We start from the raw sequence: 27,765 nt of genomic DNA, 5'->3' as shown, positions 1-27,765 counted from the left end.
GGGGTCATTATCTCAGCACATCTCTCAGCTGTAGGGAAAGTCCTATGCCCATGGAAGATCTCATTCCCAAGTGTTAACAAAGGCATCTCCTGGCAGTAAGAGTCTAGGCTCAGCAGATGCTTCTCCTTAAGTCCAATGGCATGACTTCCATCCCTGGGACCCACGTAAAGGTGGGCAGAGAGGACAGTTGATTCCTGATCTCCGCATGGGCACCGCAACCTGACACATCCGTGTCCGCGTACACACACACACACCACACACGCAGATTCTAGAACCTTTATTTGAGAACATTTTGGAAAGCAACATCTTTGGTCGGGATGTAGAACTAGACACCAGAGGTTCCCCAAAGCAGCTCAGAGGTTGTAGGGCTGCCCCCTGGGAGTAAGGAAGACCCGGCACACCACAACTACTGCCTGCTGGGAAGTGTGGAACCAGGGCCTTGATGACCTGCAAATTCCTGTGCTGCCTGTGACCTGCGGCTCCTGACCTCTTCAGAAGGCTCCCAGAAACCTTCTACTTCTGCCTTGATTCAGTCATTACCATACGGAGGCAGGAAGTGCCTGGGTACCTGGTCATGGAGCGGCTCACACAGGGCCCCCAACAGCAGAGCTACCGAGCCATCGAGAGCATCTTCAACTTTCTACTTCTTCTCTTGAGGTCCAGCTGGACCATTCCGCACTTAGCAGACCCACCAGGTATCCCGTGCAATACCCCTCAACCCTGTTCCCCACTGGCGTAGGCAAGCATGCAGGACCAGTGACTTCTGGGAACCATGCCCCCGCCCCTTGGACTATTATTAAGGGTCAAGCGCAGAGGCCTCTTGTCATCCACAGACAGGGCCAAGCTGGTGATCAGCAGAAATGTGCTGATGGTTGCCTAGCAGCGTGGCCTCATGTCCCAGACCACTTCTGTCTGGGCCGGAAGCTCCAAGCTGCCCAGCAGTGTTATGTGTTAGGTGGCCCCAGGAGCTCCCCGCGAGCAATGTCATGTTCTCTGGGTGTTTAGTGACCTGCAGGGGGAGGGCCAGCTCAGGACACTGAACACATGGGACCTGAGTTTGAGGCCTGTGGTAATTAACCTCTACGATCCCCACAAAGGCAGATACTACTTGGCAGCCATTAGATCAACTCAAACTCGCTATGTGACACTGCAAATGTTCCCTTCCAGTCCTCTTGCACTGGCACCCACTGTCCCTCCTCTGATAAAACCATCCTCAAGCTGGCAGGGAAAAGGAAAAGACAGGGCCTGGTGCAATGGGCACATGGCCCTGCAGAGTCCCATGGTGGGCATGTCCAGGGCAGCAGCCCAAGGTGGGCAGTCAGCTGGGTAGGCACAGCATAGCTCCAGCCAATGGATCTACACAGTGGGCACCTGAAATAAGCTTTGGATTCAGATATCCTGGGGTTCAATTCCCAGACTTACCTCTTCTTAAATGTAAGCCTTAGGTCACCTTGCTGATCTTTCTGGTCCTTCAGATATCCCAGAGATGAAGCGGGACAAGAGAAGATACCTCTCTACAACTTACTGGTCAGGGAGGTCCCAGAGGTCACCCAAATTAGATAGTAAGATTCTACTGCAGAAGACACACTAATTGCTCTGACACAGACATCAGCTGAAAGCTTCCTCAGAGCTGACTAGCTTTCAGAGCTGTCTGGAGCCATGCAGGCCAGGGGAGGGAGAAAACACATCAGTCGTCTTAGCCAGCATCCAATCTTCCATGCTACAAGACGGACCTACCATGCCCGATCTGCTCCCTCAGGCAATAATAGCATGAAGGTTATGAAGATAACCAGCCTCTTTGGCATTGAAGACCTACTCTGCAGGAATTGAGACCTTGTACCACAAACCTTGTCAAAACTCCATAGTTAGATCAGTCACGGGACTCATGAGGAACTTCTTACTGTTGTTTTGCTAAAGGATACGTAATGCCGCACTGGCTTCTGAACACTCATGTCTGTACCCATAGACCAGCGCTCTTCTTACCCTTGGCCAGCATGGCTTCTCTCCACAGTGGGCAGCCGTTACTGCAGACTCCTAATGGGTTAGTACTGAGACAAGTGGCTTCTCCCTATACAGGGTGTCGGTGTCGACCTTTCTCATACCCCTCTCCCAAGGATCAGGGAACACTGGGAAGAGGAGGCGCGCTATTGTTTTAGAAGGGATATAGACAGCACAGTCAAGACCTCACCACAGCCATGGCTACCTACACAGGATCAAGCCAGCGGGACCAGCCAACATTCTACCAGGCAGGACTAACTGGACTCCAGGTTACAAAGAAGGAAAAAGGAAAGGTGGCACAAGGAATGTGTTGGGGTTCCTGGGAGGAGGAGGGTTGAGTTGGGGGGTACACAGGATCAAGACATCGCTTACATCTATAAAACTGTCAAAGAATAAATGAAAGTCATCTTTTTTAATAGTTCTAAGGCCACCTGCTACTACTACTCACCTCCCAGTGTGCCATGGCAGACTGATCTCGCCCAGGCTGGGCACAAGGGTCCTGACAAGGTTAGTAGCCCTTCCTACTAGCCAAACAGGTCGCCTGTTCTGCTGCACCAGGCAGGGGAAGGGGAACAAGCCGTCTCCAGCCTGTGTCCCAGGCACGGAAGCTGGGAAGCCCCTCTGCAAGGTGTAATTGTGACAGCGTCTCCTGGAGAGCCGGCCCAACATGCACCCAGAGAAGCTGAAGGTCACATCAAGTCTGAAAGGCAGCTTTGTTCTTTCACTCTGCCTGTTATGCATGAAAGAGCAGACGGCTGCGCTCAGGATCCATAATTTGAGACATCCGGAGACTAAAGGCGTTGGCCAAATTTAAACCGAAAGATGAGCTTGTTGGGTGTCTTTTCAAATTATGGGGGAGAAAAGAAGGAATTCTGTAGTCTGCTCTGATCCACCGGGCCTCTCAGGGAGTCTGCACGGCGGCTGGCATCAGAAGGCTCTGCCTCTGCAGACTTGAAGTAGGCCTATTCAATGGAATGAAGGCATAAATGCCGGAGACCCCCACAACCACGGGGAGGAGGAGTGGCCGGGGAGTCCCCAGACAGAAGCCCGTGGAACTTGAGGAATGTGGCCTTGCTGGGATGGTCACTGTGAGTCTGGCCAGGACAGGAGCAGCTGGATCATAGCAATCTCTTGGGAAATCCCTACATGGCAGGGTGGGGCTTAGGGATATAAGATGGGGCTGTGGCCTTACCACGCACTCAGGAGAGGACTGCCTCCCATCTAAGCAGGAAGCCCTCAGCAGGAGGTATCAGATGGCATGTAGGCTCTAGCTGACTTCTGTGAGTCAGCTGGCACACAGGAAGTATACTTAGAGTAGTAGTCACTATCCAAGAGTCCACTAGGACTGTGCATATTCCATCTAAATGACCTTTTGCTCTGAGAAAAACCTTTGAGCCACTGGCTATGGACTACCAATAATGTGATAATGGTCAACAGTCTCATAAAACCCCAAGAACATAGGCACAGGAGACTGTTGTACCCTGTTTGCAGACAGGAAAACTGAGGCTCAAGGAACCAGGTAACTGACCCATGGTAGCTGGACTTTGGATCTCACAGAACCCGCCACCCTCTGCTTCTGTCCCCTTTTACACAAAGCCACACATCTTGAATTCGAGTGGGCCATGCTCATTCCTAGCACTGAGCCCAGGTCCAATAGCAGGTAAAGGCTGCAACTCTGAGTCACTGGAGAGTCATGGGAACAGCACCATCCCTGGGAAGGGGTGCACACGGGCACACTCTTACACTCGTGTCTCAGGAGCCCAGAGCCCGACCAGAACACACGGTTAGAAACAGAGAGTGCTTACACACAGGCCCACTGGTGTGGTCTTACATCACCCAACAGTGACCTCGTCACACTATCACAGTCTGCAGAAGAAGGAAGGTACCCTGCTGGCCCAACAACTGGGGACCTGCCTTCGCCCTCCATTCTGGTGCAGTGGCCTACCCATCTCTTGACACACCACTGCTCCCCAGAAGCCGCCACCCTGCCCTTTGTCACCAGCAACACCCCAGGTGATGCTCACACTCAGAAAGGGAACATTTATTGTTTCCTGCTCAGAACTGCCTTTCCAGCTTCACACAGCAGCATCGGCAGCAGGCACAGGAAGCAAGACTACAGCATCACCCAACACCACACAGTCCCCCTCACGCCGGGACCCTGGCCACTTGGGCTAAGGAGCAGGGGCCTTGGAGCTGGCCAGGGAAAGGGAGCTGGCAACCTTTATTCTAGCAAGAATTCTCCAAGTGCCGAGCCCTCTCCCCCCCCCCCCCCAAGGCAAGGGTCTGACTCAGCCACTCAGGAAGAGTGTGTTTTCCTGGAGACACTGAGACCGGCTTTCACAAGCCCGGTCACTGGGGGATCCTTGAGATTGAAAGATGTTGGTTTGGCTGAGATTCAGGATGCCAGAGCCCACAGGACCAGCGAAGGAAGAAAAGAGAGATTAAGGGAAGCTCACCACTGGACCGCCCGACTACCAGCTAGGGTCGAGGGACCACTACGGCTGCAGGTCAGAAAAGGACAGCAAGATGTTTCTAGAGTGAGATACCATTTCACCCGTGGAATTAACAGACTTCAAAACACATCTGCCCAGAAGTCAGCAGCATAGCAGCTAGCAGGGCATGGCGGCCTGCGCCAGCGCTGTGTGGAAAGGCACCAGATGGTTTGTTATGAAACACATTTTGGTCAGAAAATAGCTGGGGAGTTCTGGTTCCTGGGAGGACAACAAAGCCACAGAGAAAGAGGCGTGGGCTGGGAGGTGGCAGCACAGACGGCAGCTTTGGTATCAGATCAGGATTCTGTTCTCAACTCCACCCCTCAACACGTGTGTCACCTCAGTTTCTTTATCTGTAAAATGGATGTAAAATTGCCTGCCACAGCCTAGTGCTAGGCTTTGGTATCATCCCAGGAATTATGGGAGGCAGAAAATGGAGCACACACAAGGACATAGAGACAAAACAGAAGAGCAGGCCCAGCTTTGTCTGTTGGGGGTGGGACACTCCCAGGAGCCACAGAGGTGATCACCATGGTTGCAGTGACTCTGGGAGTCATGGGCAGCTGGTACACTAGGTCCTAGCACTGTATGGGCCGCGTCAGGGACTGGGGCCCTCTTGTGGAGGGAGGGCAGGAGGCAAGCTCTACTCCCAAAGCACCATCACGGACCTCGAACCATGGCCACTCCGTGAGAGTTAAAGTGCAGAGTTAAATGTGTCTTTGGTCAGGGGCTGCCTCTCTGAGAGCCTCAGTTACTCGGCCCCGAGGAAGCAGAGCTTGAGAAGCCTCAACTTTCCTGAAAGCCACGTCCCATCCAGTACACAACGAACGGCAGGCTCTCTGACTGCTTCAGGAGTGAGGATGCCCAGAGAAAAGGAACATGCAACGCTTTGGTCATTGTCCTGACGCCCACAGCAGGAGGGGGCACTGGCTCCAGGAGAGAGGCCAGGAGGCCAGCCTCTGCCCCCCATACACATGAGCACCTGAATCAAACTGGTTTCCGAGCATAAACCAGGAGTCACCAACTGGATACTGCAGGCATCTTTCTCCCCCTCTCCCTGCGTGACTGTGCAACGCAAATCTGTAGGCTCTGACGCCCCTGGCCAAAGGCAGCTGATGGCTCCTGAAGTTGGCTGCCTGCTGCTGGTGGCTTATGGTCCGTCACATGTCTAGGCCAGTAGTGTATTGCCAGCCTCGGGTCCTCAGAAGGTGAAGACGTCATCATCTTGATCAATGCCACTGCTGTCAGGCTTGTCCCAGTCGGTGGGCGATAAGCACTGTGCATAATGGATGTCCTGTGCTGACAGTCCAGTGTCCAGGACTTGAGGGTTTGTCCGGGACTGCGCCAGCCTGGAAGGCAAAGCTGTGTAAGCCAAGCATCAGCTGAGGGGCTTTCAGGGGCTGCGGAAAGGGACAGCCTGGTCAGCACTAGACCAGGAGAGAGGCTGTGAGTGGGAAAAAGGCTGGACTCAAAGATCCGCAGAGGAAGTAGAGCCCCTGACAACAGGATGCCCAAGAGAGTCAGAGCCACGATACCCTGCTCTAACAGAGGCCAGGGCATCCACTGAGCCAGTCGTAGGCAGGAAATGTTCAGCCGTGAGAAGACTTGGCGTGAGTGGGGTTAGTATGTGCTTGACAGTCACACAGGAGACATTACTGGTTTGTTTGTTCTGTCTGCCTTACTGTCTGGAGGAGCCTGGAGAGGCCAGTGCAAGGTCGCTCTGTCCTCAGGAGGGAACCGTAGGGGATATAAACACCTGGATGGAGGCCTCTGACAGCCCTGAGTGAATGCACGGGCCCCAGGACCAAGGCTGTGAGCTAACAGATACCAGGCATGTTCATGATCAGGGTCAGCAGACATGGGGCCAGTCTGGGCCAAGGGACTTTAATACACAGTGATTTGATTTTTGAAATTGATAGTAAGGACCTGTGACAACCAAACATTCACAAAAAGCAGATGAAGTTGTTTTTCAAATGTGGGACGAGTCAGCCAGTGACGTGGGAAGGTGGGAGAAAGCGGCCTGAGTCCTTGGCCAGGCCTCACCTGCTGGTCGGGCCCTGGTTGCAGCAAGAAGTGCAAGAGGGAGGAGGGAGGCTGGAGGGCAAAGGCACCAACCCTAAGCAAAGCCCCGAGACAGGAGGCAGTGAAGGCCCTTCGCATCCAAAAGGAGAACGAAGGAGGCCCAGGGATCCGGGCCAGAGAAACCAGAGGAATCCAGTCCTCACCCGCAGCCTTCTCAAGCTACGCCTGCATTTTGACTGAACTGCAAAAGCTTTTTCACACATCAGACACCATGCAAGGTTTTCGTTCCTACATAGTAAGCTCCCTGTCTCGAGGAATCCAAGAATTGTTGTGCAGAAAGCTAAAGCCCAAGGGTAAAGGAGAGCCCAGGTCCAGCCCGAGACCTGCACCGAGCACAAGCCCTCAGAGTGTTTGTTACCTTGAAAATGCTTCGTCCAGGCCGTCGTCCAGCTCCTGGGAAACAAATGGAGAAGTAAGAACTCTAGGTGGGGTCGTATCCCCAAGGGAGCTACAGGGACCCGGGACCTGTATGTGTATGTGGGTGGGAAGGGAGGGGTGCCTATAGGAACTAGCACAGGCAGGCTTCCTTCATACCCAATCCATGGTCTCAAAACTGGGGCCTGGCCTGTGGACCATACATTTAATCCCAGTACTTGACAGATTTCTGAGTTTGAGGCCAGAGTTCAGAACAGCCAGGGCTATGTAGAGAGCTTCTGTCTCAAAAGTCAAAACAACCTGACAGAAAGGAAGGAAGGCAAGGCAAGGCAAGGCAAGGCAAGGCTGGAACCATGACAGTCACCAGGTGTCATTCCACAGTGACTCTTGGCCCAGAAGGCTAGCCAGGACCAACTGGAGCAAGGAATCCGCAGATGCTGGAGCAGGGTCCACTCGGTCCGTCAGTGCTGCTAGGATGCTAACATCTTCATTGTTTATGGTGCACTGGGATAATGCAGACTGAAACCGACCACCCAAATGAAAACTAAAATTAAGAGCCATTCAGGTTCCTCTGGGAGATGCTGTGGAAGGCCAGTGTCCTCACTGAGGGAAAGAAAAAGCTGACACAGAGGTCAGGCGCAGGCCATGAGTCCTGAGAGCCAGCAGCAGGGCTGTGCCCTTAGACAGCTGAGAAGGGAAGACGCCAGGCTCAAACCTGCCATGCCCAGAACAAGGGAGCCTTTGCTGCTCAGGGTGGGAAGGGCCACAGACTCCAAGTCAGAGTATTGTGAGGAGACGGCTGTGCTGGGGACCAGGCCTGTCAGGGACACAACCGTGGCTTCAGAGGGGACATTGTTCAGCCACTCCACCCAGAGCCTGGGTTCTTTGTGCTGGGTCTAGTCCGCCCAGAGGCCGCTAAGTCATGGTCTTAGGGCCTGGACCTGGAAACCACTCCATGCTCGTTCAGAGACCTGGCTAAAGCTCACTGGATCCCAAACCATGCCCAGGTCACAGAGCTACTCACCCAGACGACGCTGTTGTTGCCCAAGACCTGAGGCCGTGGTGTTTCGTCCACGTTGTTGGTATTAGCGCTGACTGTAGATAACGGGGCCTTAGCCACCTCTTCCAAATCCAGCAGGTTCCCGGTAGCAACCACTAGGGGGAATCAGTTGGGGACATCAGGAAGTAAGGAGGTACAGCCCCTCTGGCCTCTTCTGCACGCATTCTGGTACCCCTGCACTATACTGGTCCTGACTTGTTCTCGGACTCTGACCTTGTCCAGAAGTAGGACCCTGATCACCTGTTTCCCGACCCGGACCCAGTTCCACCTGGAACTCCAGGGCAGTTGTCCGCTAGAGAGGACCTGTGGCCCCAGAGGGCAGACCTGGAACCTGCAAATTCCTAACAAGAGCTGAATGTACAAAAGCACACCAAGTAGGCTGGGATGTCTACCGGGCTCTGAGGCAGACAGGAGCGCATATGCACTTATGCATATTCCTAGGGCACACCCAGGTACGAGCAAGCACGGCAATCTCTCAGCTCCCAACAAGGCACTTGTGTTGCAGACTTTAACAGAACAGGAAACAGCAAGAGTCCAGGAGGGAAGGCCTGGGTAGAGGGCAAGCCTGGTGCCCAAGACTCACAGGTTTTCAGTGAGGGGGTGCTGTCCCGTCGGGTCCCTGGGACGTCTCCTCCTTCCTGGTTGGCTTTCTCCCTTTTCTCTTTCTCTGTGGGATCAAGGCATGAGCTGCTGAGCCCTTACAGCAGACACCACCATCTCCATTAGCCACTGGGGAGGAGGCAGGCTGAGTATGCTCAGAGGCAGGCGAAGGTCGCCATCAAAGAGGGGCAACACCTTCTAGAGTTCCCTTAAACCCAAACACTCTAAAGGAGTAGGAAGGTGGCCTTTGTCCAGATGGGGAAACTGAGGCTTAGAGAAGTAACAGGACCTGTTCAAAACCACAAACCCAGGACGAGATGAGGGTGGGGTCAGCCTGGGTCTGACGTCTGCCTGGAACCTGTCCCTTCCCACATCACTCACAGTGCCGGGGAGGAAGACTCACCTTCCTTGGACACCTGCCAAAACTCAAAGGCAACTTTGAAGGCTTGGGCTACAGTCAGGGTGACAGCTTGGGCCTGAAAAACAGGAAATGGGGGTGGGGATGGGTGCAGTGTCAGCCAGCAAAAGCAAGTATGAACTGGAGGGCTGAGGGGGTGCCCACCCCATGCCAAGCTCCGAAAGGCTGAGGGAAGGGGGCAGGGGCCTAGCTCTCTCATTTCCCACAACAGCCTAGGGCATAATGAAGCCACAGCCTGGAGAGGCAGCTGAAGCCTGCTGAAGCACTTCCCGTCCAGTCCCTCCAACAATGGCTGCTCACCACCTGCCCTCTTCAGGCAAACCTAAACCAACTGTGAGGGCTACTTCTTCTGGGAAGTCCTCCTGTGTTATCTGAGAATTCCCTATATCCACAGAACTCTTGGACCAGGTAGCAGAAGCCAGGAGGTGAAGAGCCTAACCATACTTGAATGAACTACTAATGAATAGTGAAGTCCCACTATTTAGGGTTACAGGGCATTTGGGGGTGACAGCCGCTGAAAACTGACACCCCCCCCCCAGCAAAGTAGGAGGTAGCACAATCGAGATGCTGGCAAGAGTTAGGAACAAAAGCCATTTAGCACATGACCAGCCTATGAGCGGGTGCCTTGGCGCCACCTCTGTCACCAACACAGGGCTCTACGGCCCTGCCCACTTTCCTCTGGAATCTGCTGGTGGAAATGTCTCTATCTCATAGGCTTACATCCCAATGTGTATGTTTCCTACAATCGAGGAGAGAACCACAGCTCAGACAGAGCCCTCAAGTGACAGCGATGGTGTCTGAGGTCCTGATTGGGGCATAGGTCGGCTACAATCTCCTGTTAGCCCCGTCCTGTGGTAACTGGCTCGGCACAGGGAAGGGCACCACACTCCTTCAATTGCAGAACAAGCTCAGCGTTTGAGCAGCTTCCACCAGACAACTCGATTTAATTGAGAAATAAATTTGTGGCCACCGCCTTCAAAACTCTTTAAAAAAAATTTTTTTTTTGAACTCTCCAAACGGACTGATCTGCGCCAATTAAACTTCACGAAGTATCAAATCTCATTTGAATGTCTCCGTCGTTTACATTTTTGAAGGGAGTACGGATGCTTTATGGTAAAACTTAAATATGGTAATTAAGTATGAAACTCTTCACAGCTGTTTACAATTTAAGCTGTCACGTCTGAATCGAGTTTAATAGACCCAGTTACCATTGAGAATTGCCCATGAACTAAAAATATGGGCTAATTACCAGCCCAAGTCAGATCACTATACTCTGGAGCAAGGGCTGGTCACCCATGTGGCACGGCTACGGAAACGCCATTATGTCTACCTGCGGTAACCCGGGGACAGAGGTTTATGCTGTTTACATAAATCTGGTTCATTTGCCTTCCTGCCCCTCTGCCCGGTTACAGTAAGTCGTGGTAAACATGTAACCGGAGCTGAAAGGTGAGGCAATGAGGGCAGGTAGCTGCAGGGCTGGGCTGGGAAGGCCTGGGGGTGACCTGCTTCCCCAGGGAACCCCCCTCCCCATCAGTGTGTCACGGGAACACCCAGAGGGAAGACCTGTATCCCCCAGGCCACTGTGCTGCCCTCCTGGGACCTCTGCTGTAGATCTGTCTGTCTTATTAGCCAGAAGATTCCACTTGGCCCAACTGTCCACATCCTTATCTTGCTCCCCGGAAGCAGGCCTCATCAATAAGTCAAAGGGGGGCAGGCATGAAGCATACACATGCCCTGTGCTCACTATCAGCCCTGCCAGGGCTTACCTGGCTCCCACGTTAACTTCTGCACAAAGAATACTAAGGTCTACGTGGAGGAAACAGCTCTGTCCCCTCGGCCAGACAGAACTGGGGGTGTCCCAGCCTCTGCCTACGTGGTGAGCCTAAACTCCTCCCCTTCTGAGCATAGAGGCCGAGCGCTTGCAGAGCTGAGGCTTCTCACCTGAGCACACCGAACCACTTCCTCACACGGATGCTCTGGTCAGGCCCAAACGAGACCAGGGAAGGGAGGTCTTGGGCTGGGCTGTGAGGGACCCAGAAGGGACCCCTGCCCAAGCTTCTTGCTTGGCCGGCAAGGAGAGGTAAAAACTCAAAGAGGACCACTTTTGCACCCCAGGTTCCGCACCGAGGACCACTTTTGCACCCCGGGCTCCGCACCGTGCCCCTGCCTGGCTCCCTGATGGGGTCCTCAGGCCCACATCAAGTTAGGCTTTTGCACACCCAATCCATAAGCTAGCTGCACTTCTTCCTCACATCTGTCCCCTCAGCCTGGCACACTCCTTCCTGGTCACTACTCTATTCATCCTTTAAGTCTCTGATCTCCAGGCAGCTCCCTAACCTCTAGATCCAAAAACCTCCACCCTAGAGCCAAGTCCTGGACTTAGTGTCAAACCCAGTCCCTCCTCCACAGACTCAGCAGAGCACCGTCCACTGACTGGCGACAGCTGCCAACAGGGAGGACAGAGCCAAGGGTGCCAACTCATCCCTGCAAACCCTTCAGATAATCAGGAAATCTTAGGCCTACAGGCCATCCACTCTGTTGACCCTCAGTGCTATGCCTTGGAACCTGAGAGCTAACTATAACACACCAGAGTGGCTTGGGAACCCTGGGTGACAAAAGGTAGAGATGAGTGGAAGACACATCACAGCCAGGCTGTGCAGACAATCAATAGTTGGGTGTCCAGCAAGAGTCCTGCCCCCATCCCACGCAGCTCCGTTAGTCACAGCTGGTTTCTGTTTGTCAGCAATGTCTGCTAACTTGGGGCAGGCTATGTATTGTCCTCTGGCTCAGGCCTCCCTCTGAATGGCTGGGCCTGTCCTGCCTCACTCACACCTCGGAGAGAGCTGCTTCCCGTGCTAATGCCCCTCCCACGAGTGCCTGCCTGCGCAATGGTCAAGGGCTGGCGGCCCTGCCCGGTGTGCTCCGTGGGTAGGAAGAAGCAAACAGTAAGTTTGTATTTTTAAGTCAATGTGGCCTCATTCATACCAGAGTCACCTGCCATCTATGGGAACCAGACAGTCTTGGGAGATGCCACCACTGCTCAGGTCCCTGAAGGACCCCAGGTGGGTGGGTGGCTGGTAGCAGGGAGCCTACAAGGACAGAAGGCAGCAGAAGAAATGAGGCCTTCGGAACAACCCTAGGGGTCGCTGAGGTGACCTCCTCATCCTGTTGATAGGTGAGCAGGCCAGAGAAGGACGGCACTCACCCATGGTCACACTACACATAGTCTTTTGGGTGTCCTGCACACAGCTACTGAGCCTCACAGGTGGGATTAGGTTAAGGGTGTTGAAATGGGGGAGGGGCTTTAATCTGGATTATCCAGTGACGCCACAGGGGCCTCAGAGGGATGGTCAGAGAAGCAGCAGTTATGGAGAACGTGCACTGTGGTTTGACTATGGCCGGCCAGCACCCGCAGGCCCACTGTTTGAGGACTAGGACATATGGCTTTGTTGGAGGAAGTCAAAAGCCCACAGGAAGCCCCCAGTGTTGCTCTCTCTCTCTACCTCAGGATTCGGAGGTAGCTCTCAGCTAGTGCTCCAGCACCTGCCGGCATGCTGCCTGCTTCCTGTAACAATGACAATAGACTAAACTTCTGAACTGTAAACAAGTTCCCAGTTAAGTCTTCCTTTTAGAAGGGTCGCCTTGGTCACAGTGTCTCTGCACAGTGACTAAGACAGACTACACAGCTGCCTCTGAGAACAGACGCTGGCCCAAGGACTCTTATTAGACCGTGAAGGCGCTTTAGAAAGTGGGATTGTAAGACATGGCTCTCTCCAGGCTGCTGAAGAAACGCAAGCCCCTGTCCTACTCCAGCCTGCCTCTTCCCGGGACTGGAAGGAGGATGAATCTGTGCTGTTTTGAGTCACTGCTTGTTGTCATTTTGTTCCTGCAGCCTTTAGAAACTCATCTGATATTAGGGACGTGGGACCCCAGAGACTGTGCAGTTCCTGATGTGTCTGTCCTTTGGTGGGGAAGGAAAGGGTCTCATCTCTGAGAAGCATGGGCCTGGGGATCAGGTCGGAACAAGACACAGATGCTGAGGCAGCTGACATCAGGCGCCTCCTCCCACTCGACCCTCAAAAGCCCCAGAAACCAGGGTCGTGTCAACAAGGTCAGTAGAGCACTGTCTCCTCCCCAGTTACAGCACAGGCTGGAGGCCACCAAGCCCCATCAGATGTGGCCACGGGGTGCGGACAGGAAGCTCTCAGCCTCTCGGGCGTTCAGAGGAGAGGAACTGTGGGCTCGGAGCTTCGTTTTGCACCTGGCTGGCTGCGCCAGCATGAGCAAGCTTGCTGGCTTCTGGGCTGGGTTTGATTGTCATTAAAAGGCTAAAAAAAAAAAACAACAGAGACCCTAACCACTTGCACCTTATGGTACTGCCCTGGAGACCGAACAAAAACACTTGGAAGCCTAGCTCCGCAATGAGCACAGGACAGAGGGGTTGCAAAGAGGCCATCTGCCTCCCAAGTGTGACCCCAGAGAGCCCAGCTGAAGGCTTCTCAGTCTTCCCTTCTCCCAGGTCCCTCCGTTTCCCATCTCCAAAACCTAATAATCCCTACAAGGCCTGTACTCCCAGACTACTTCATGATCCCCACAGCCCCAAACCCAACCAATCGCTGAGAGGAACACACCCAGGTGTTTCTAGGGAACAATGGGTTAGCCTACTGCCCACAGCCAGACTGCCAGCTAGTCACAGCCCGAGTCCTCTCACGCCCACTTGAGTTCCCCGGGGAATTTCCTCCCATGTGTAAGTCCATGTTACTGTCTGTCCCCTCTGGGCCTGGTTCTCATGCTGACCACTTTCCGCTTGGTGCAGAGGAAGGCGTGGCACTCCAGGCTCTCGTTCTGCTGGCTCTGGGCGATGTAGGCGAACACCTTGTCGTGCATCTTGTCTGCAGTGCAGTAGGAGATCCTGGAAAGCAGGCGAGAAGAATCACCAGGCCTGCGCGGCACCTCATCCCATCTGGATGTGCATCTGACCACAATCCAGATGTGCCTCTCCTGGGTCCCTGAGAGCCTGTTGCCTGGTCACCACCAGGGCAAGCCTCTGTGGAGGTGACTTGGGCATCTCCAGGGAGGGACTCAGGCCACACAGGGGAGATGGGAATAAGAAATGAAGGAAGCCTCTTTCTCTTCTTTCTCTCCAGGCCACACTGGGTCACACCTCTCACAGGAACACCTGAACCTAACTGCACACCACCCAATGCACCAAGGGGCCTGCAGATTCTTCCCTGTTTAACGTCTGAGCGGTCCTCAGAGCCAGGGGTCTGAGACACAATGCTGTTGATAGAGTCGGGATGTAAGCTCAGAATCACAATCCTGGAGGGTCCTTGCCCACTGGCTGGAAGGAACAGCAAGACCCCGCCCTTCCTCCCAAGGCCCCTCACGTACTCTACACCAGTGGCTCTCAGCCTTCCTGATGCTGCAACTCTTTAATACAGTTCCCCATGCTGTGGTGCCTCCAACCAGAAAATTATCCTTGTTGCTTCTTCATAACTGATTTTGCTGCTGTTATGAATAATGTAAATATCTGTTTTCCAGTGCTCTCAGGCAACTCTTGTGAAATGGTTGTTTGACCTCTCCCCTACACCTCCCCAAGAGGTCCTGACTCACAGGTTGAGAACTACTTACTGCCCTACACCAACCAGAGACCAGATCATATCCAGGACCATCTCCCAGGAGGCCAGGGGTGGAGCCAGGACTGAGGCTGGGGACGGGGCTATGTACAGATGACCCCCCCAGGAGCCCGAGTTGGTGCAGGGGAGACGTATCAGCCTCCTGCCTCTCTGCCCCACAACTTCAGCTCCGCAGCCCTCACTGCCTGTTCTCTGGTTGGCTAACCCTTTCCTTCTTCTATTTTATCCTAAGAACCACAGTTAGGGGAGGGGCTGGGGGCTCAGGAGTGGGACAGCTCACAGATTGACCAGTCACCAACGCAGTCCCAGATTTTAGTACACTGCTCCAATAAAGCCACCGACCATCCCCAGGAGGGGAGAAGTGGGTGTCGTGTCCCCAAAAGCTTTTCCATCCTAGGCATCTGGCTTCCTGTTAAGCGTGCCTTGCTTCTGGAAAGCCGTCAGCCAGATCCTGTAAGGAGCCACCACCACTGGGAGGCCTTCCTGGGTTTCCCACTGGCACACCCTCCTTATTTTTTTTCGGAGGAGACACTGTCTCCTATGACCGTCCCCCCATTCCTTTCTGGACTGGACATGCCCAGAGCAAAGGGCTAAGCAGGCACTTGCAAGCATTGGCTTAGAGATGGTGGGGTAAAGGCAGCAGCCTGGCCCTCGGGAAGCACTCCAGCACACCGGTGTCTGCCCCATCCTGCTCTGGGACCTGGGAAGACAGAACTCTAGCCGAGGTGCTTGTCCCAGCTCAGCCTCCCCTCATGGTGCAATCTTGGGCCTTTCCCTCTGTGGGCCTCAGGCTGCTCCATGGATAGCATGGATTTGGGCTGCCTCCCCCCTCTAGTTTTGTACCCCTACACCTGACCAGCTGAGACAGAAGTAGCCTCAAGCCCCTGGGGCTAGACTCTACCACCAGGGACCAGGGAGAGAGCATCTCCATTACTGTTCCAGATCCTGCCTGAGGCCTCTCGGGGGCACTGAACCCGATAACCGGGGCTGGGCACTATATTCAAGGCAGAAGGCCAGGCAGACTTCACAGCCGTGTGCTCCCAGCCTGACTAAGCACGGCATCAGCTGGTTAGGGAACAGCGGTGCCCACTACCCCAGCCTCCCTGTGAGCTGTGGGTTTCTCGGTGGCACAACATAACCGACCTAACCGCAGAGGAAGGCAGGACCTGCCCCCAGGCCATTTTACAGATGAAGGAAATTCAGGTTCCCGGGACTCAGAAAGAAAGTTTTAAGGTCTAGTTTCAGATAGGACACTCTGATCATCCCCTCAAGTGGCAGAGTAGACACGAGGCAGTCCCTCACAGCGTACCTGTAAATGGACACGTTCTCGATGAGCTGGCTAGTGAGGCTGTCGGTCAGGATGATCCCCCGGGGTGACACCTTGAGTGTCACCTTCTGCAGCTTCTTCCCGCTGGCCTTGGCCTAGGGGCACACGGGGGACAGGGGAGGTGGGGAGGGGACGGTGAGAAGAGGGCTGCCTGGCGGGCTGTATCTCACTGCACAGACTAACTGGCAGGGGCCACAGGGAGGACACTCAACTGGCACCTTGGTGCTGGCTAGCTTTTGTAAACTTGACACATGCTAGGATCAAGTGGGAAGAGGGAACCTCAATTAAGAAAACACCTCCATCAGACTGGCCTGTAGAGACAAGTCTGAGGGAGCAATTCCTTGACTGGTGATGATGTGGGAGGGCCCCAGAGGCGGGGCTGCTGCTGCCCCTGGGTAGGTAGGTGGTCCTGGCTTGTTGAAGACAGCAGGCTGAGCAGGCCATGAGGAACAAGCCAGTGAGCTTCATTCCTCAGAGTGTCTACTTCAGCTCCCACCCTGAATTCCCTCAGCCATGAGCTGTGGTGCAAGTTTAAGACACACCAACCCTGCCTGGTGTGGTGGCGCACACCTTTAATCCCAGCACTCAGGAGGCAGAGGCAGGAGGATTTCTGAGTTCGAGGCCAGCCTGGTCTACAAAGTGAGTTCCAGGACAGCCAGGGCTATACAGAGAAACCCTGTCTCAAAAAACAAAACAAACAAACAAACAAAAAAAAGACACACCAACCCTTTCTTACCCAACTCTTGTCTGGGCAGCACAGTAGCAGAAAACAAACCACAGACAATCACTGCCCGCTCCCAGCTGATGTCTGGGGAGCACTGGCCCTCACAGGAGGGGCCTTACACCTCCCTGTCCAGGAAGATGGGGACTCCCAGGGGAAGAGTTGGACTGGACGGAGGACATGTAGTGGGGGAGGGACAAGGCTAGACAGAGCACTGAGGTGCTGCCACAGCCCAGCACCATGACCTGGGGACCCAGCTCCACCCACATGCCAGGACCTGAGCTGCAGGTCAAGGACGCCCTAGGGATCTGACTTAAAGGGCCCACACTCCCTCACAGCCAGGGAGAAGACACTCTGTTGGGCTTCACAGCCAAGCAGTAGAGACATGGTAAATGGGAAACAACGTCCTTCCCTCCTTGGAGCTAGTGAGTCACCAGGGCCTGATGTGGGGACTCAAGGCTGGAAGCAGCCACGGCCAGGATGGTCTGAAAGGCGGATGCAGACTACCTCAAATACAAAGGCAATCTCCATGAATGCCCATGAGCTGGACACAGGAGACTCAAGGTGGGCCAGGCTCACGTCACACAGATCCTACCTGGGGACAAGGACAACTGGGGCAGGGGGAGCTGTCCCGGTGGGGCACAGGGTATCTGGGCACTCACTGTAGCTACGATCCTCTTGACAGCAGCTGCAGACAGCTCCTCGCCCTTGGGCCGCTCCACCAGCGTCATACCAAGGTACTTGAGGCTGAAAACCATGCCCTCCAGCAGTGTCTCCCGCGTGTCCGTCCAGTTCTCTGGTAACTCTAGGACAGGACAGGCAACCTTCAGTCTGCTGAGCCGGCCTGGCTCTCACCGCCCACCTCCTCTGCATCACATACACTGACCCCATTCAGTCTTAGGAGCACCCACAACCTGCATTGCATACACACCGCAGACAGCGGCTCTGAAGACCAGGAAGTCAAACAGAGACTCGGGCTATGCCATCTCCTGAATCCAAACTCAATATCAGTGCTGTGGGCAGATGTGGGCAGATGGTCCTGCCTCCTCCCTCAGCCCGCAGTCTGATTCTTTGATAAGGCGATAAGGAAACTGAGACCCAGGAGCTGACGGCACGGGCTAACAGCTACCACGGCAAATACAGGGAGAGCCCCGCACGTGTTTAGACTCAAGGAGAAGAGTTAGGGTTAGATGTCACCAAAAGAGAGGGGTGAGCCTGGGTTCACAGAGAGGGCAGGGGAGAGTTGGGAAGGGGCCCACCTGGCCCCCATGCAGGAAAGATTGCTGAGATCAAGGGGGCTTAGACTCCAAGAGAAGGTTTGGCCATGCCCCAATTCCTCCTTGCAACAGAGGCTAAGGGCACCCATCGCACAGCGGGAAGTAGAGCCAAGCTTACTTAAGAGAGTGATGTCACTGGGCGTGAGTGCACAGCCCTGTTAGGGCCCCTCCTGTCACCCCACAGATACTGCACCGTAGGAGGCACTCATCTGAGTGTGCCCATCCCACACAGAAGCCCTTTGCCTTCCCTGCCAGCTTTGAGGGAAAGGTCACGATATTCCTGTACTGTCAGGAGCAGGCAGAATCCTGGACGCAAGGGACACCACCATGACCCCCCTCTGGATTCCCTGTAGCCTTCCTTGGCCATGTCCCAGAGCCTCAGGGTCCAGGGGCTCTGTCACTTCATCCACAGGGCTCACAGCTCACAATATGTGTTTAGCAAGACGCTGTCCCCCCACGAACACTGCATGTTCCTGGGTGGGAGCGGGAGGAGACCGGCGAGCACGACCCCTCCTCTCAGACCCAAGTGAGCAGGAACTTCGCTGATTGCTCACCCAGAGCCCAGCACACAGCTGGCAATGTTTACTGAGAATACAGGGATGGCCCGAACACCCTCAACCTCAGCTCTGTTCGACACAGTGCCCTCTGGGCTTCATCACCAAACATGAGGCTGAGCCCCAACTCAGATGACCCGGAAGTCCAACACAGCGTCCGATCCATTAGCTCCTCCAAAAGGGAGCAGAGAGTCCCTGTGGTGCCCCCAGTTCTGTGTCAGGCAATGAGGACTCCAGAACAGCTCCCTGCTCTGGAAGAAACCAAGGCTAATAACCAGTACTGCCACTTCTTCATAGATAAGGTACCCAGCCCACCACTTCCAACCTGAGACCCATCCATGCCCACTGCCTGTGTCCTTCACAGACATTGCTAATAGATAGCAATGTTTCTCAACTATGGCCGCAGGCAGGCAATACTAATCAATCGCGACTGGCCTTTTCTCATTATTCATCCCTGCCTTAAGGCAAACACCCTTCCCCTATCTCTGGGTCCCGCTCTCCCATTTCCTCCAGCTCAGCCCTTTCCTGGCCCCTGTCCAAAGCCACTTCCGTTCACTTCATTCCAAAGGGCCAAAGCTTGCCAAGGTCACTGGTGATCTCTTCGCTGTCAAAACATTCTCTCCTCCTCGACCTCAAATGCTTGACATGTTTCTACTCCTCTCCTTCCCTGATCTGACCTTTTCTCTATGGCTCTGCCCCCTCCTACACTGAATTCCAGGTCCAGCCTCAGAGACTCTCCGTCCAAGCCTTTACTTGGCAGATGATACAACCGAAGCCCAGAGAAGTTCTGTGCAGGATCACACAGCAAGTCAGATGCCCACAGCGATGGCTGGGTGTTTGAAAGCGCCTCCCTCCTCTCCAGACCGCACGCGTACGCGCATGCGTGCACATGCCTCCTCTCCCCCCCCCCGTGCCCCCCAAGCTCCCACCACCTACTGCAGCACCTACTTTCTCAATACCCAGAATGCTCCTTCGGAGCACAGTACTGCAGTGCCCTCCTATAATCTCGTGAAGAGGCAGGAGGATTCTAAAGTAGAGGCCAGCTTAAACGACACCTTGAGATCTAGTATCAGAAACAAACCTTTAATCCAAGTCACTTAGGTAGCAGAGGCAGGCAGATCTCTGTGAGTTTGGTGCCAGCCTGATCTATCTACATAGTGAGTTCCAGGACAGCCAGAACTGTGCAGCGATCCACACACCCAGCCTCTCCCAGGGCGCCTAATCCGAAGTAGGCAAGCTACCTCGAGGCCCTTAGTTTGATACTCCATGAGCCTCAGTTTCCTCATCAATAAAATGGGGGAAATTCGGAATTTGGGGGTGTTGTTTATTGGTAGAGGGTTCCTTAGAAGGCATGAAGTCCTGGGCTCCATCCCTACCTCTGCATAAACCAGGTGTGGTTGCACATGCTGTAATCAGTACTTGGAAGGAGAGGCGGGAGGATCAGACGTTTAATGTCATCCTTGACTCTACAGCCAGTCAGAGGCCAGCCTGGTATACATGAGACTGTCTCCAAAAAGAAAAAGGAAGGAAAAAGAAATGGGGGCTGAGAGATGACTCAGCAGTTAAGAGTGATGACGATGATGACTGGGTCTGGTTAGAGAGCTCACATCTCCTTCTAACTCCAGCCTGAGGCGGATCCAATACCTCTCTCTGGCTTCTGAGGGAACCTGCACTCATGTGCATGCACACACATTACTAAAAAATAATTTAAAAAAAATCTAAAAAAAAAATGAATTGATTAAAGGGAGGGTGTGGTGGCCCCAAATCCTAATAGGTGGGTTTGAGGCTAGCCTGATCTACATAGTGACATAGCTGCAAGCCAGCTAGGGCTACATAGTGAGACTGTCTCAAGGATAAAATAAAACAGAGAAAGCAACTTAGCAACCTTCCAGGACCCATGGGACGGTTTAAACTGTGGGTGAAAGAACTAGACAAGGTATGATAAGGTAGGCGGCTGAGGCCAGGCCTGGGGCAGGTCTATGCAGGCTCTCCCAATCCTGGTTGTTGCTGTTGCTGCATCACCCACCACCCAGCAGCGGTCTCTGCCTGCCTTTCTTCAAAGGTCCTGCCTTCCCGTCTGCTCCCTAGGCTGCAGGACCAGGAACTGGACCGGCCTCTGGGCTGAGTGCTTGCCCACGGGTCCCTCTCCTGTGCTTCTGGGCACGTGACTTGCTGTTCACTGAGGCCTCTGGCAGCCACAACTTCCCCAAGAAAGAGTGCTGAGACAAACAGACAGACCAGTGTGGTCTCCTACCACCAGACACCGCAAACAGCAAGGAGCCAGGGCTGCACCCCTTCCCAAGCAGAGCTCCTAGGGGCCCCTGGGCAAACACAGGCCTGCACCCGAAGCCTCATTCCTGCCTGAGTTATTCTCAGCCCCATGGTGGGCAATGACTCTGCTACTTTCATTTTGCAGTTTTACAGATGACCTGCTGTGGGAGTTAGCTGGGGACAGACCACATGTCCAGTCTAGCTCCAGCTGGTACCACGTGCTCCCTCCTTGTCAAGGCCCCAGGAAGAGTTAGAGATACATGGGCATCCTGGCCCGCCCCTCACTGCCTAGAAGACCTGGTTGGCTGGAGTCTGAACATCAGAGCTGCAGCCAATCCACAGGGGTGGTGAGGATGGGCCTTGCCCCAGGCCCTAGCCTGGTTCCCAAGCCTGGTGAGGCTATCTAGGAAACTGCAGGGAGATCCTAGGAGGGGGCCTAAACGCTGCCCTGCCAGGAACGCAGTCACCTTTGACAAATTTGGCGGAGCTTTCAGGACCTCGATGGCAGAAAGTTTCCAATTGCAAGCAGGACTAAGAACCAGGCACTGTGACCGATGCAAGCCTTCAATCCTAGTACTCAGGAGGCAGAGGCAAGTGGATGGCTGAGTTCCAGGACAATCAAGGGATATGTACAGAGAAACCCTGTCTTAACACCCCATCCCCCTCCAAAAAGGACTAAGCCAATTCCAGAAGCTAAAGCCACCAAGATTGTTCTTAAAAATGAACAACTGAGCCGGGCGTGGTGGCACACGCCTTTAATCCCAGCACTCAGGAGGCCGAGGCAGGTAGATTTCTGAGTTCGAGGCCAGCCTGGTCTACAAAGTGAGTTCCAGGACAGCCAAGGCTACACAGAGAAACCCTGTCTTGAAAAAAAAAAAAAGGAAAGAAAAGAAAAAATGAACAACTGATTGTTACTCCTGCCAGGGCTTCCTCATATCTACATACATTGGAAGAAAAAAATAAATTCTCTTGGGCAATTCTCCCCGAGCCTTAGCTTCCTAGCTTTGAAATGGGTAGCAGTACCCACTCCGTGGCACTGTCACAGGGGAGACAAGCTTGCACGGGACCCTGCCTGGCACAAACCAAGAGCCCCATGAGAACCAGCCACTGTCACTGCCACCCAACAAGCACAAAGGGCTTTAAAGCACACGGGCGGGCGGCTTACAGAGTTTTATGGGAAGTCACTATGTCACTGCACCGGCAAGAAATAGAAACAAAGGGCCCTACACAGCAGCCCCAAGACCCAACAACCACCAAGCCCCTTCCAGTGCAAGGCAGGGGTGACACACGCAAGCCACGGCACCCAAAGAGAGCATCTGACCCCTGTCAACATCGGGTGACCCAACTCCTCAAACATCCTGCCCCTCCCTCAGTAACCAGACCGAGAGGAGCCTCTAGTTCAATGTCCCCCAGAACTGCGGTCCCACTAGCCAAATGTTCTTCCAGGTCACCTTCTCAAGAGAGGTGGCTATCAGGGCCTCGTTCTCTGATCCCTTCTTTGCAGGCTACTTCCTCACTGACACTAGCACCCACCATTCTTTCTGCAGCCTGGCTGCTGGAGGTACCTCGTGTCCTGTGGTGCCCCTAAACTAGGGAACTCTGGTCTCTATGTACAGCATGCTCCAGCCATTCAGGAACAAGACAGCTTAGTGTTGACTCTATCCTGAGGCACCTCTGAACTAGGTCCGGGGGTTGCCCCACCGTCCACAGCTTCCTTCCTTTCTCAGCTGTCCTGGGAAACCCTCTCATGTCTCAATGGCTACTCCTAGACTAGCACAGTCACTGCTATCTGAAAAAGCTGTCCTACTGCCATTTTATCTTACTTAATGCTAGCATTTTATGCTGGCTCCACCCCCACCCCACCCCCACCAACTATCTATCTGTGGCCTTCTCCCCCTGTCCCTTCCTCCACCAGAACTGAGAACCAAAGTCACACTCTGACCCACTCACGGTGCCTCTATCATTGTCACAGGTAAGGTACAGGCAGCATTCCGCTTTGTTTGGTTTTGAGACAAGGTATCTCTGTTGTGTGGCTCTGGCTGTCCTGCAACTGGCTTAGAGACCAGGCTTTACTGAACCTCAGAGATTCACCTGCCTCTGCCTCCCCAGTGCTGGGATTAAAGGATTATGCCCAGGAATATTTACATGCCTACAGGTAAATAAGAGTAACTCCCCACCTACCGGCACATTACTGAACCAGGTACCTTGTATTTATCTTTTGGGGGGGTGTTTCTGACAGCCTAGCACAACCCGTAAGAATGAGGATCACAGTGACTCCCAGGACCTTTAGGAAGAATATCGCTGAGCTGGGGAAAATTCTTGGCCAGGAGCTGAAATAAGATCAGTGGAGGTGGTGGCACACTCCTTTGTTCTCAGATCTCTGGAGGCAGAGGCAGGGAGATCCCACAGTTTGAGGCCAGCCTGGCCTACAGAGTGAGTTCCAGGGCAGCCAGGGCTATATTGGGAAACCCTGTCTCATAAGGGGAAGTGGCCATGAGAAAGAAAAGTCCTCTTCCCAGGTGAGTGGGAAGCCAACAGGTCTGTGCTTGGCAGCTCCGTCCTCAGGGAAGCTGCAGCTCCCTCCAGGGTTCTCTTTCTCAGCAGGGGCTGATTCTACCCAGAATCCCCCAGTTTTGCTTTGTCCTCTGAGCTTTTGTTTTGTTTTGTTTTTAATACTCAGTATGTCTGTGGAGAAGAAGAGTCCCAGTGCATGTGTGGAGGTCACAACTCCTGGGAATCGGTTTTCTCCTTCCTCCAAGTGGAGCCCAGGACTTGAACTCAGGTCCTCCCGCTTGAGAACAAGTCCCTTTTCCCATCTAACAGGCTCTGGCCTTTGATCTTGAAAGCTAGACCCAAGGGCTGGATAGGTCCCAACCTCTCATGCTGGACACACCCAAGGCTTTCCTGTCTAACCTGGTCCTGGGGGGCAGCTAGCCAAACCTGGGGTAGAGCCTGCCCCCCAACAGCCAGAAAACCCAAGGTACAAGGCTTAGATCCTTGGGCTGGGGAAGCACTGCCTCAGGCCATGCTCTAGGCCTAGAGTTAGGACTTCATTTCCTGGTCCTATCTCTAAAATGGGTCTGAAGATAAGAATCCCAAGCTTTGTCACCTCCCAGGAGCCAATGAGCTCAAAGAAGTCAAATACCAGAGACAGAAGCAGGAGCATGCGTTCACTGAGACCACCTCTAGGCAAGTAAGACCAGCACGGACTCTCCCACAAAAGTTCCAGACCAAGCAATACTCATCCTGGGAAAGGAAGATTGCGAACTTGACACTTAACCAAAAAGATAGGCCAGGCTTCTGAGAAGCTCATTCTGAGCACAGAGCTTTGGGAGAAGCAGGGAGAGAGGAGAGCGCTGCATCCCTCCGGGGTACAGACAGCCTGAGGCCCCCATCTCAGAACTGGCCAACCTGGTAAGAATCAGGTTGAGCCCGGAGGACATGGACATATATATATATGGTAGTGGACACCTTTAATCCCAGCACTGGGGGAGACAGAGGCTCAAAGCACACCTGGTCTACACAGCAAGTCCTAGGCCAGCCTAGACAACAGAGATCTCATCACCAACCTGTAAAATAGACTAGCAACATCTTAACTGACACCTATCCCTGACCAGCCTCATTTAAACTCACTATCTGACACCTCGTGACTGCCAACTTCTGATTTTTAGGCTTCCAGTTCCCTAGGTCTGGAAGTACAGACATCACCACTACACCTGATTTGTTTAGTGCTGATACTGGAACCAAGAACTTAAGTACCACGGGCTTCCTGCAAGCTAAGGCAAGCACCCTACCAAACACAACACACACATCCCCAGCCCCGCAGGAATTGTATCCCTATTTTCCGGGATAGGAAACAGAATCACTAAGAACAAGTGATCTGCCTTAAGACTGGAGCCGGCAGGGAAACTTCTCACCATCCAAAATGTACCCTGATCCCCTAGATTCATCTCCGGCTTCCTGGTTCCCTCCCCTTCAGACCTCTTCCCCACCCACCCTTCTCCCTCTTGTCCCAGTAGAAAACCACAGGGTTCATCCACTGGAAGAGAAGGTCACACTCAGAAGCCCTGGTCACATCCCACGAATTTTTGAAGGGCTATTTTGGTAGTGAAGTGTGGAAGACGGTACATGCCCAGCCCAAGGGGCCTCTGACCCCACCCCCACCAGTAGGCACCAGCACACGTTCCCGATGCCAGTCAGGGCTAGGAGGAGCCCACAACTGGAACACCACAGTGGGAATGAGGAGGGGCAGGGCGGGCTCCCGAGGCCCAGACACGCTGGCGCTCCAGGGACTAGGAAACTCAGGCTCCCCTGGTGAAGCCGGGCAAGGGAAGGTGCTGGCGAGAAGCTGGGGACGGGGAGGGGGGCACTGTTAGTGGGAGAGGTGGGGGGCCCCAGGTAGGTGGCAGGTGAGGGTGTGCCGCGAGACCGGATGCTTTGGCTTCACATCAGGAAGGGAAGGCCTGGGTGATCCCACGCGAATGAAAAGGGAGGAGGGACCTAAGCTAGGTTTCTCAGGCCTCGGGGGAGGGTGCCAGGTGACGGCTCTCCGAAAGTAACCCGAGAGGTGACTGGGGGAGGCTCCTCTCCACCCTTCCAGACTCCCGGGAGAAATGGCAGCGAGTCTGAGTCTGCCTTTTGCCTAGGTGCCCAGGGACTCGGACCAGCCCCCAAGGGAAGGTACGGAGGAAAACAGGGTTTGTAAATAGCCTGGGCTCCAGCCTCGCCACCTGGACGCGTCCAGAGGGGAGGAAGCGGGACCCTGAGTGGCACCCGGGCTGGGATCGCCCCTCGCGGCAGAGACCTGCGAAACTCCAGCGTCCAGAGGGGACCCTGTAGGTTGTGCTGGAGTGGGTAGAGAGGCTCTAGACGTCCCCTTTGCGCCACACCTGGGGACCCCGAGTTAAGCCTGATCCCTGTCGACCCGCCCCAGACGTGCAGCCGGACATGACCCCCGGGCCCCGCCGCGCGGGGCGGGACGAAGCCACCCTGTCCACCTTGGCCCCGAGCTCGGCGGAGGCCCGACCCCGGGCGCACACACTCACTGCGGTGCCGGCCGCCCGCCCAGCTCTGCTTGGCCAGACTGGGGCTCCGGATTAGCGCGCGCCCCGCCGACTTGAGCGCGTCCATGGCCCGCTCCGGTTGTCGCCGCCGCCACTGCCGCCGCTGCCGCCGCCAAAACTCCTCCAGGAAAACTTTCCGCCGGGCCAGGCGGCGCGCGCCCGCTGCGCTCCTCCCCCGCCCTCCCGGCGACGTCTAGGGGCGGGGCCGGAGGGGCTACGCCCACCGCCACGCCCCAGGATACGCCCCTAGAGCGCAACCCCGCCCTTCCCCGACCTGGACCGACTCCGAGGCTGCACGCGCCGTGCTCCTAAACTCAGAACCCACCAAGGCTCCCAGCCCAGTGCCTTTCCCCGTTCTCTAGCTACGGGATCCCATGGCCTTCTAGATAGCTCAGCTAAAAGGCACCTGGATACCGTTTCACCGATGGGAAGAGTGAAAGGTAGAACGATAAGGGTCTTGTTCAAAAATAAGAGAAAGAAAAAAACGGTAGGTGAGAAGGAGAGGGTCGAGTGGATAAAGGAACTTGCCGCCAAGCTTGACAATGATCCCGGAGACAACGCGGTGGAAGAAGAGAACTCCTGCAAATTGTCCTCTGACCTCCTGGCGCTAACAGTGGCACCTCCCCCATTGCTTACATACACAAAATAAATGTAAATAATTAAATAAATATGAGGGAGGGGCTCACCAAAGCAATGGGAGTCTTTGAACGAGGGAATGAAGGCCGCGAATTTTGCTGGGAAGGATCGGGAGTGTATTGGTAGATGCCCTTAGCAGCTTTCTTAGCTGTCCTCTGCCCCCATAGTCTCAGGGACATTGCAACCCTAGACACAGACTCAGGCGTGCTGTGTGACCCTGGCTGTCCTTCCCTGCTCTGAGTCATGATATCTGTCAAATGAAGCGTGATCCTATGTGTAGTACACCCACCTTCCTGTCTGGGCAGGCCCTCGGTGTGTAGCCTTGCTCTAGCCTGTTTCCAAGGCAGCACCTGCTCCAGCCCCAGGAAGCTGGTAATTTAACTCTAGAGCCAGGAGCGATGGCTCAGACCGGTAATCATAGCGCTCAGGGAGCTGAAGCAGGAGGATTCCTGCAAATTCCAAGGCATCCTGAGGTATAGAGTAAAACTTTGTCTCAGAAAACCCAAATAACAAAGAATTCTAACTAATAAAAAAAAAAAACAAAAACCCCGCTGACCCTTGGTTCAGATTGTGCCCAAAGGTGTCTGGTGCTCACTACCTGGCTTCCAGAAGCTGGGCTTCAGCAGCGCAGCTGTGACCTCTGGCTAGTTTCAGAAGCCAGCAGATCTATTCTGGCTGGGAGACACACATGCTGTGTGCTCTGGCTGCCCAAGGAGGCCTGGCTCACATTCCACTCTTTCTAAACCTCCTGTCTGTTCCAAGAGCTCCGCCTGAGTGGACAGTACAGGCAGCCACAGCCTCCTTTACAGCAGGAGACACACCTGTGGTTCCCCAAGAGTCAGAGAGTGATGCCCCAGTGGGAATCCTAGTGGGGGGGCATGGTCTGGCCATTATAAGTTTCAGCTGTAAAGGAAGCAAGAAGACCTTTCCCATGGGGCTGTCCTGTGTGACTGGAGTTAGAGGAGATAGCTCCTGCCCTCAAAAGTCCACCCACCTTCTCCAGGAAGCTCTCCTGGACCACTGTCTCTGAGTTAGATTTCTCCCCATGGGCTCCCATAGCTTTAAACTTGGAACATTATAATGCTGTCCCCCGTGATCCCCCATGCATTAGAGACCATGACCTCAAGGACACAACGGTATGAGAGGAGTTGGAGGACTGTCAGCAGGGAGGGCTGCTCTTTCCTTCTCCTGACCTCTCCAGGTTTCAACCATACCAGGTTGGTCAGTCATCTATCCCCTCAGAAGGCTCAGAAGT

The 27,765-nt window shown here is 54.3% G+C and overlaps 1 protein-coding gene across 1 annotated transcript; it reads right to left on the bottom strand.

Moving 5' to 3' along the window:
- Positions 1–262: 262 nt before the first annotated feature.
- On the bottom strand, positions 263–26,070 carry Ldlrap1 (low density lipoprotein receptor adaptor protein 1). Its single transcript, XM_021160565.3, has 9 exons — positions 25,857–26,070; positions 17,372–17,514; positions 15,971–16,083; positions 13,823–13,937; positions 9,011–9,083; positions 8,591–8,674; positions 7,972–8,102; positions 6,931–6,965; positions 263–5,839 (listed from the first exon to the last, which is right to left on the bottom strand). Exons 1-9 carry the CDS (start codon positions 25,939–25,941, stop codon positions 5,692–5,694), a joined length of 927 nt encoding a protein of 308 aa, XP_021016224.1. The 5' UTR covers positions 25,942–26,070; the 3' UTR covers positions 263–5,691.
- Positions 26,071–27,765: the final 1,695 nt, after the last annotated feature.

The sequence above is a fragment of the Mus caroli genome, unplaced genomic scaffold, assembly GCF_978045245.1.
Source record: "Mus caroli unplaced genomic scaffold, Mus_caroli_1 scaffold_6, whole genome shotgun sequence".
Classification (NCBI taxonomy): Eukaryota; Metazoa; Chordata; class Mammalia; order Rodentia; family Muridae; genus Mus; species Mus caroli.
This window is presented reverse-complemented; position numbering and strand designations above follow the sequence as displayed.

Excerpts from the sequence above, each read along its gene's own strand:
- Ldlrap1 (XM_021160565.3), bottom strand. The coding sequence starts at position 25,941 with ATGGACGCGCTCAAGTCGGCGGGGCGCGCGCTAATCCGGAGCCCCAGT. Across the intron at positions 9,084-13,822 it reads TCTGCACCAAGCGGAAAGTG|GCCCAAGCTGTCACCCTGAC; the intron begins GTCAGCATGAGA and ends CCTGTTTTTCAG. Across the intron at positions 5,840-6,930 it reads CTGGACGAAGCATTTTCAAG|GCTGGCGCAGTCCCGGACAA; the intron begins GTAACAAACACT and ends TTTGCCTTCCAG.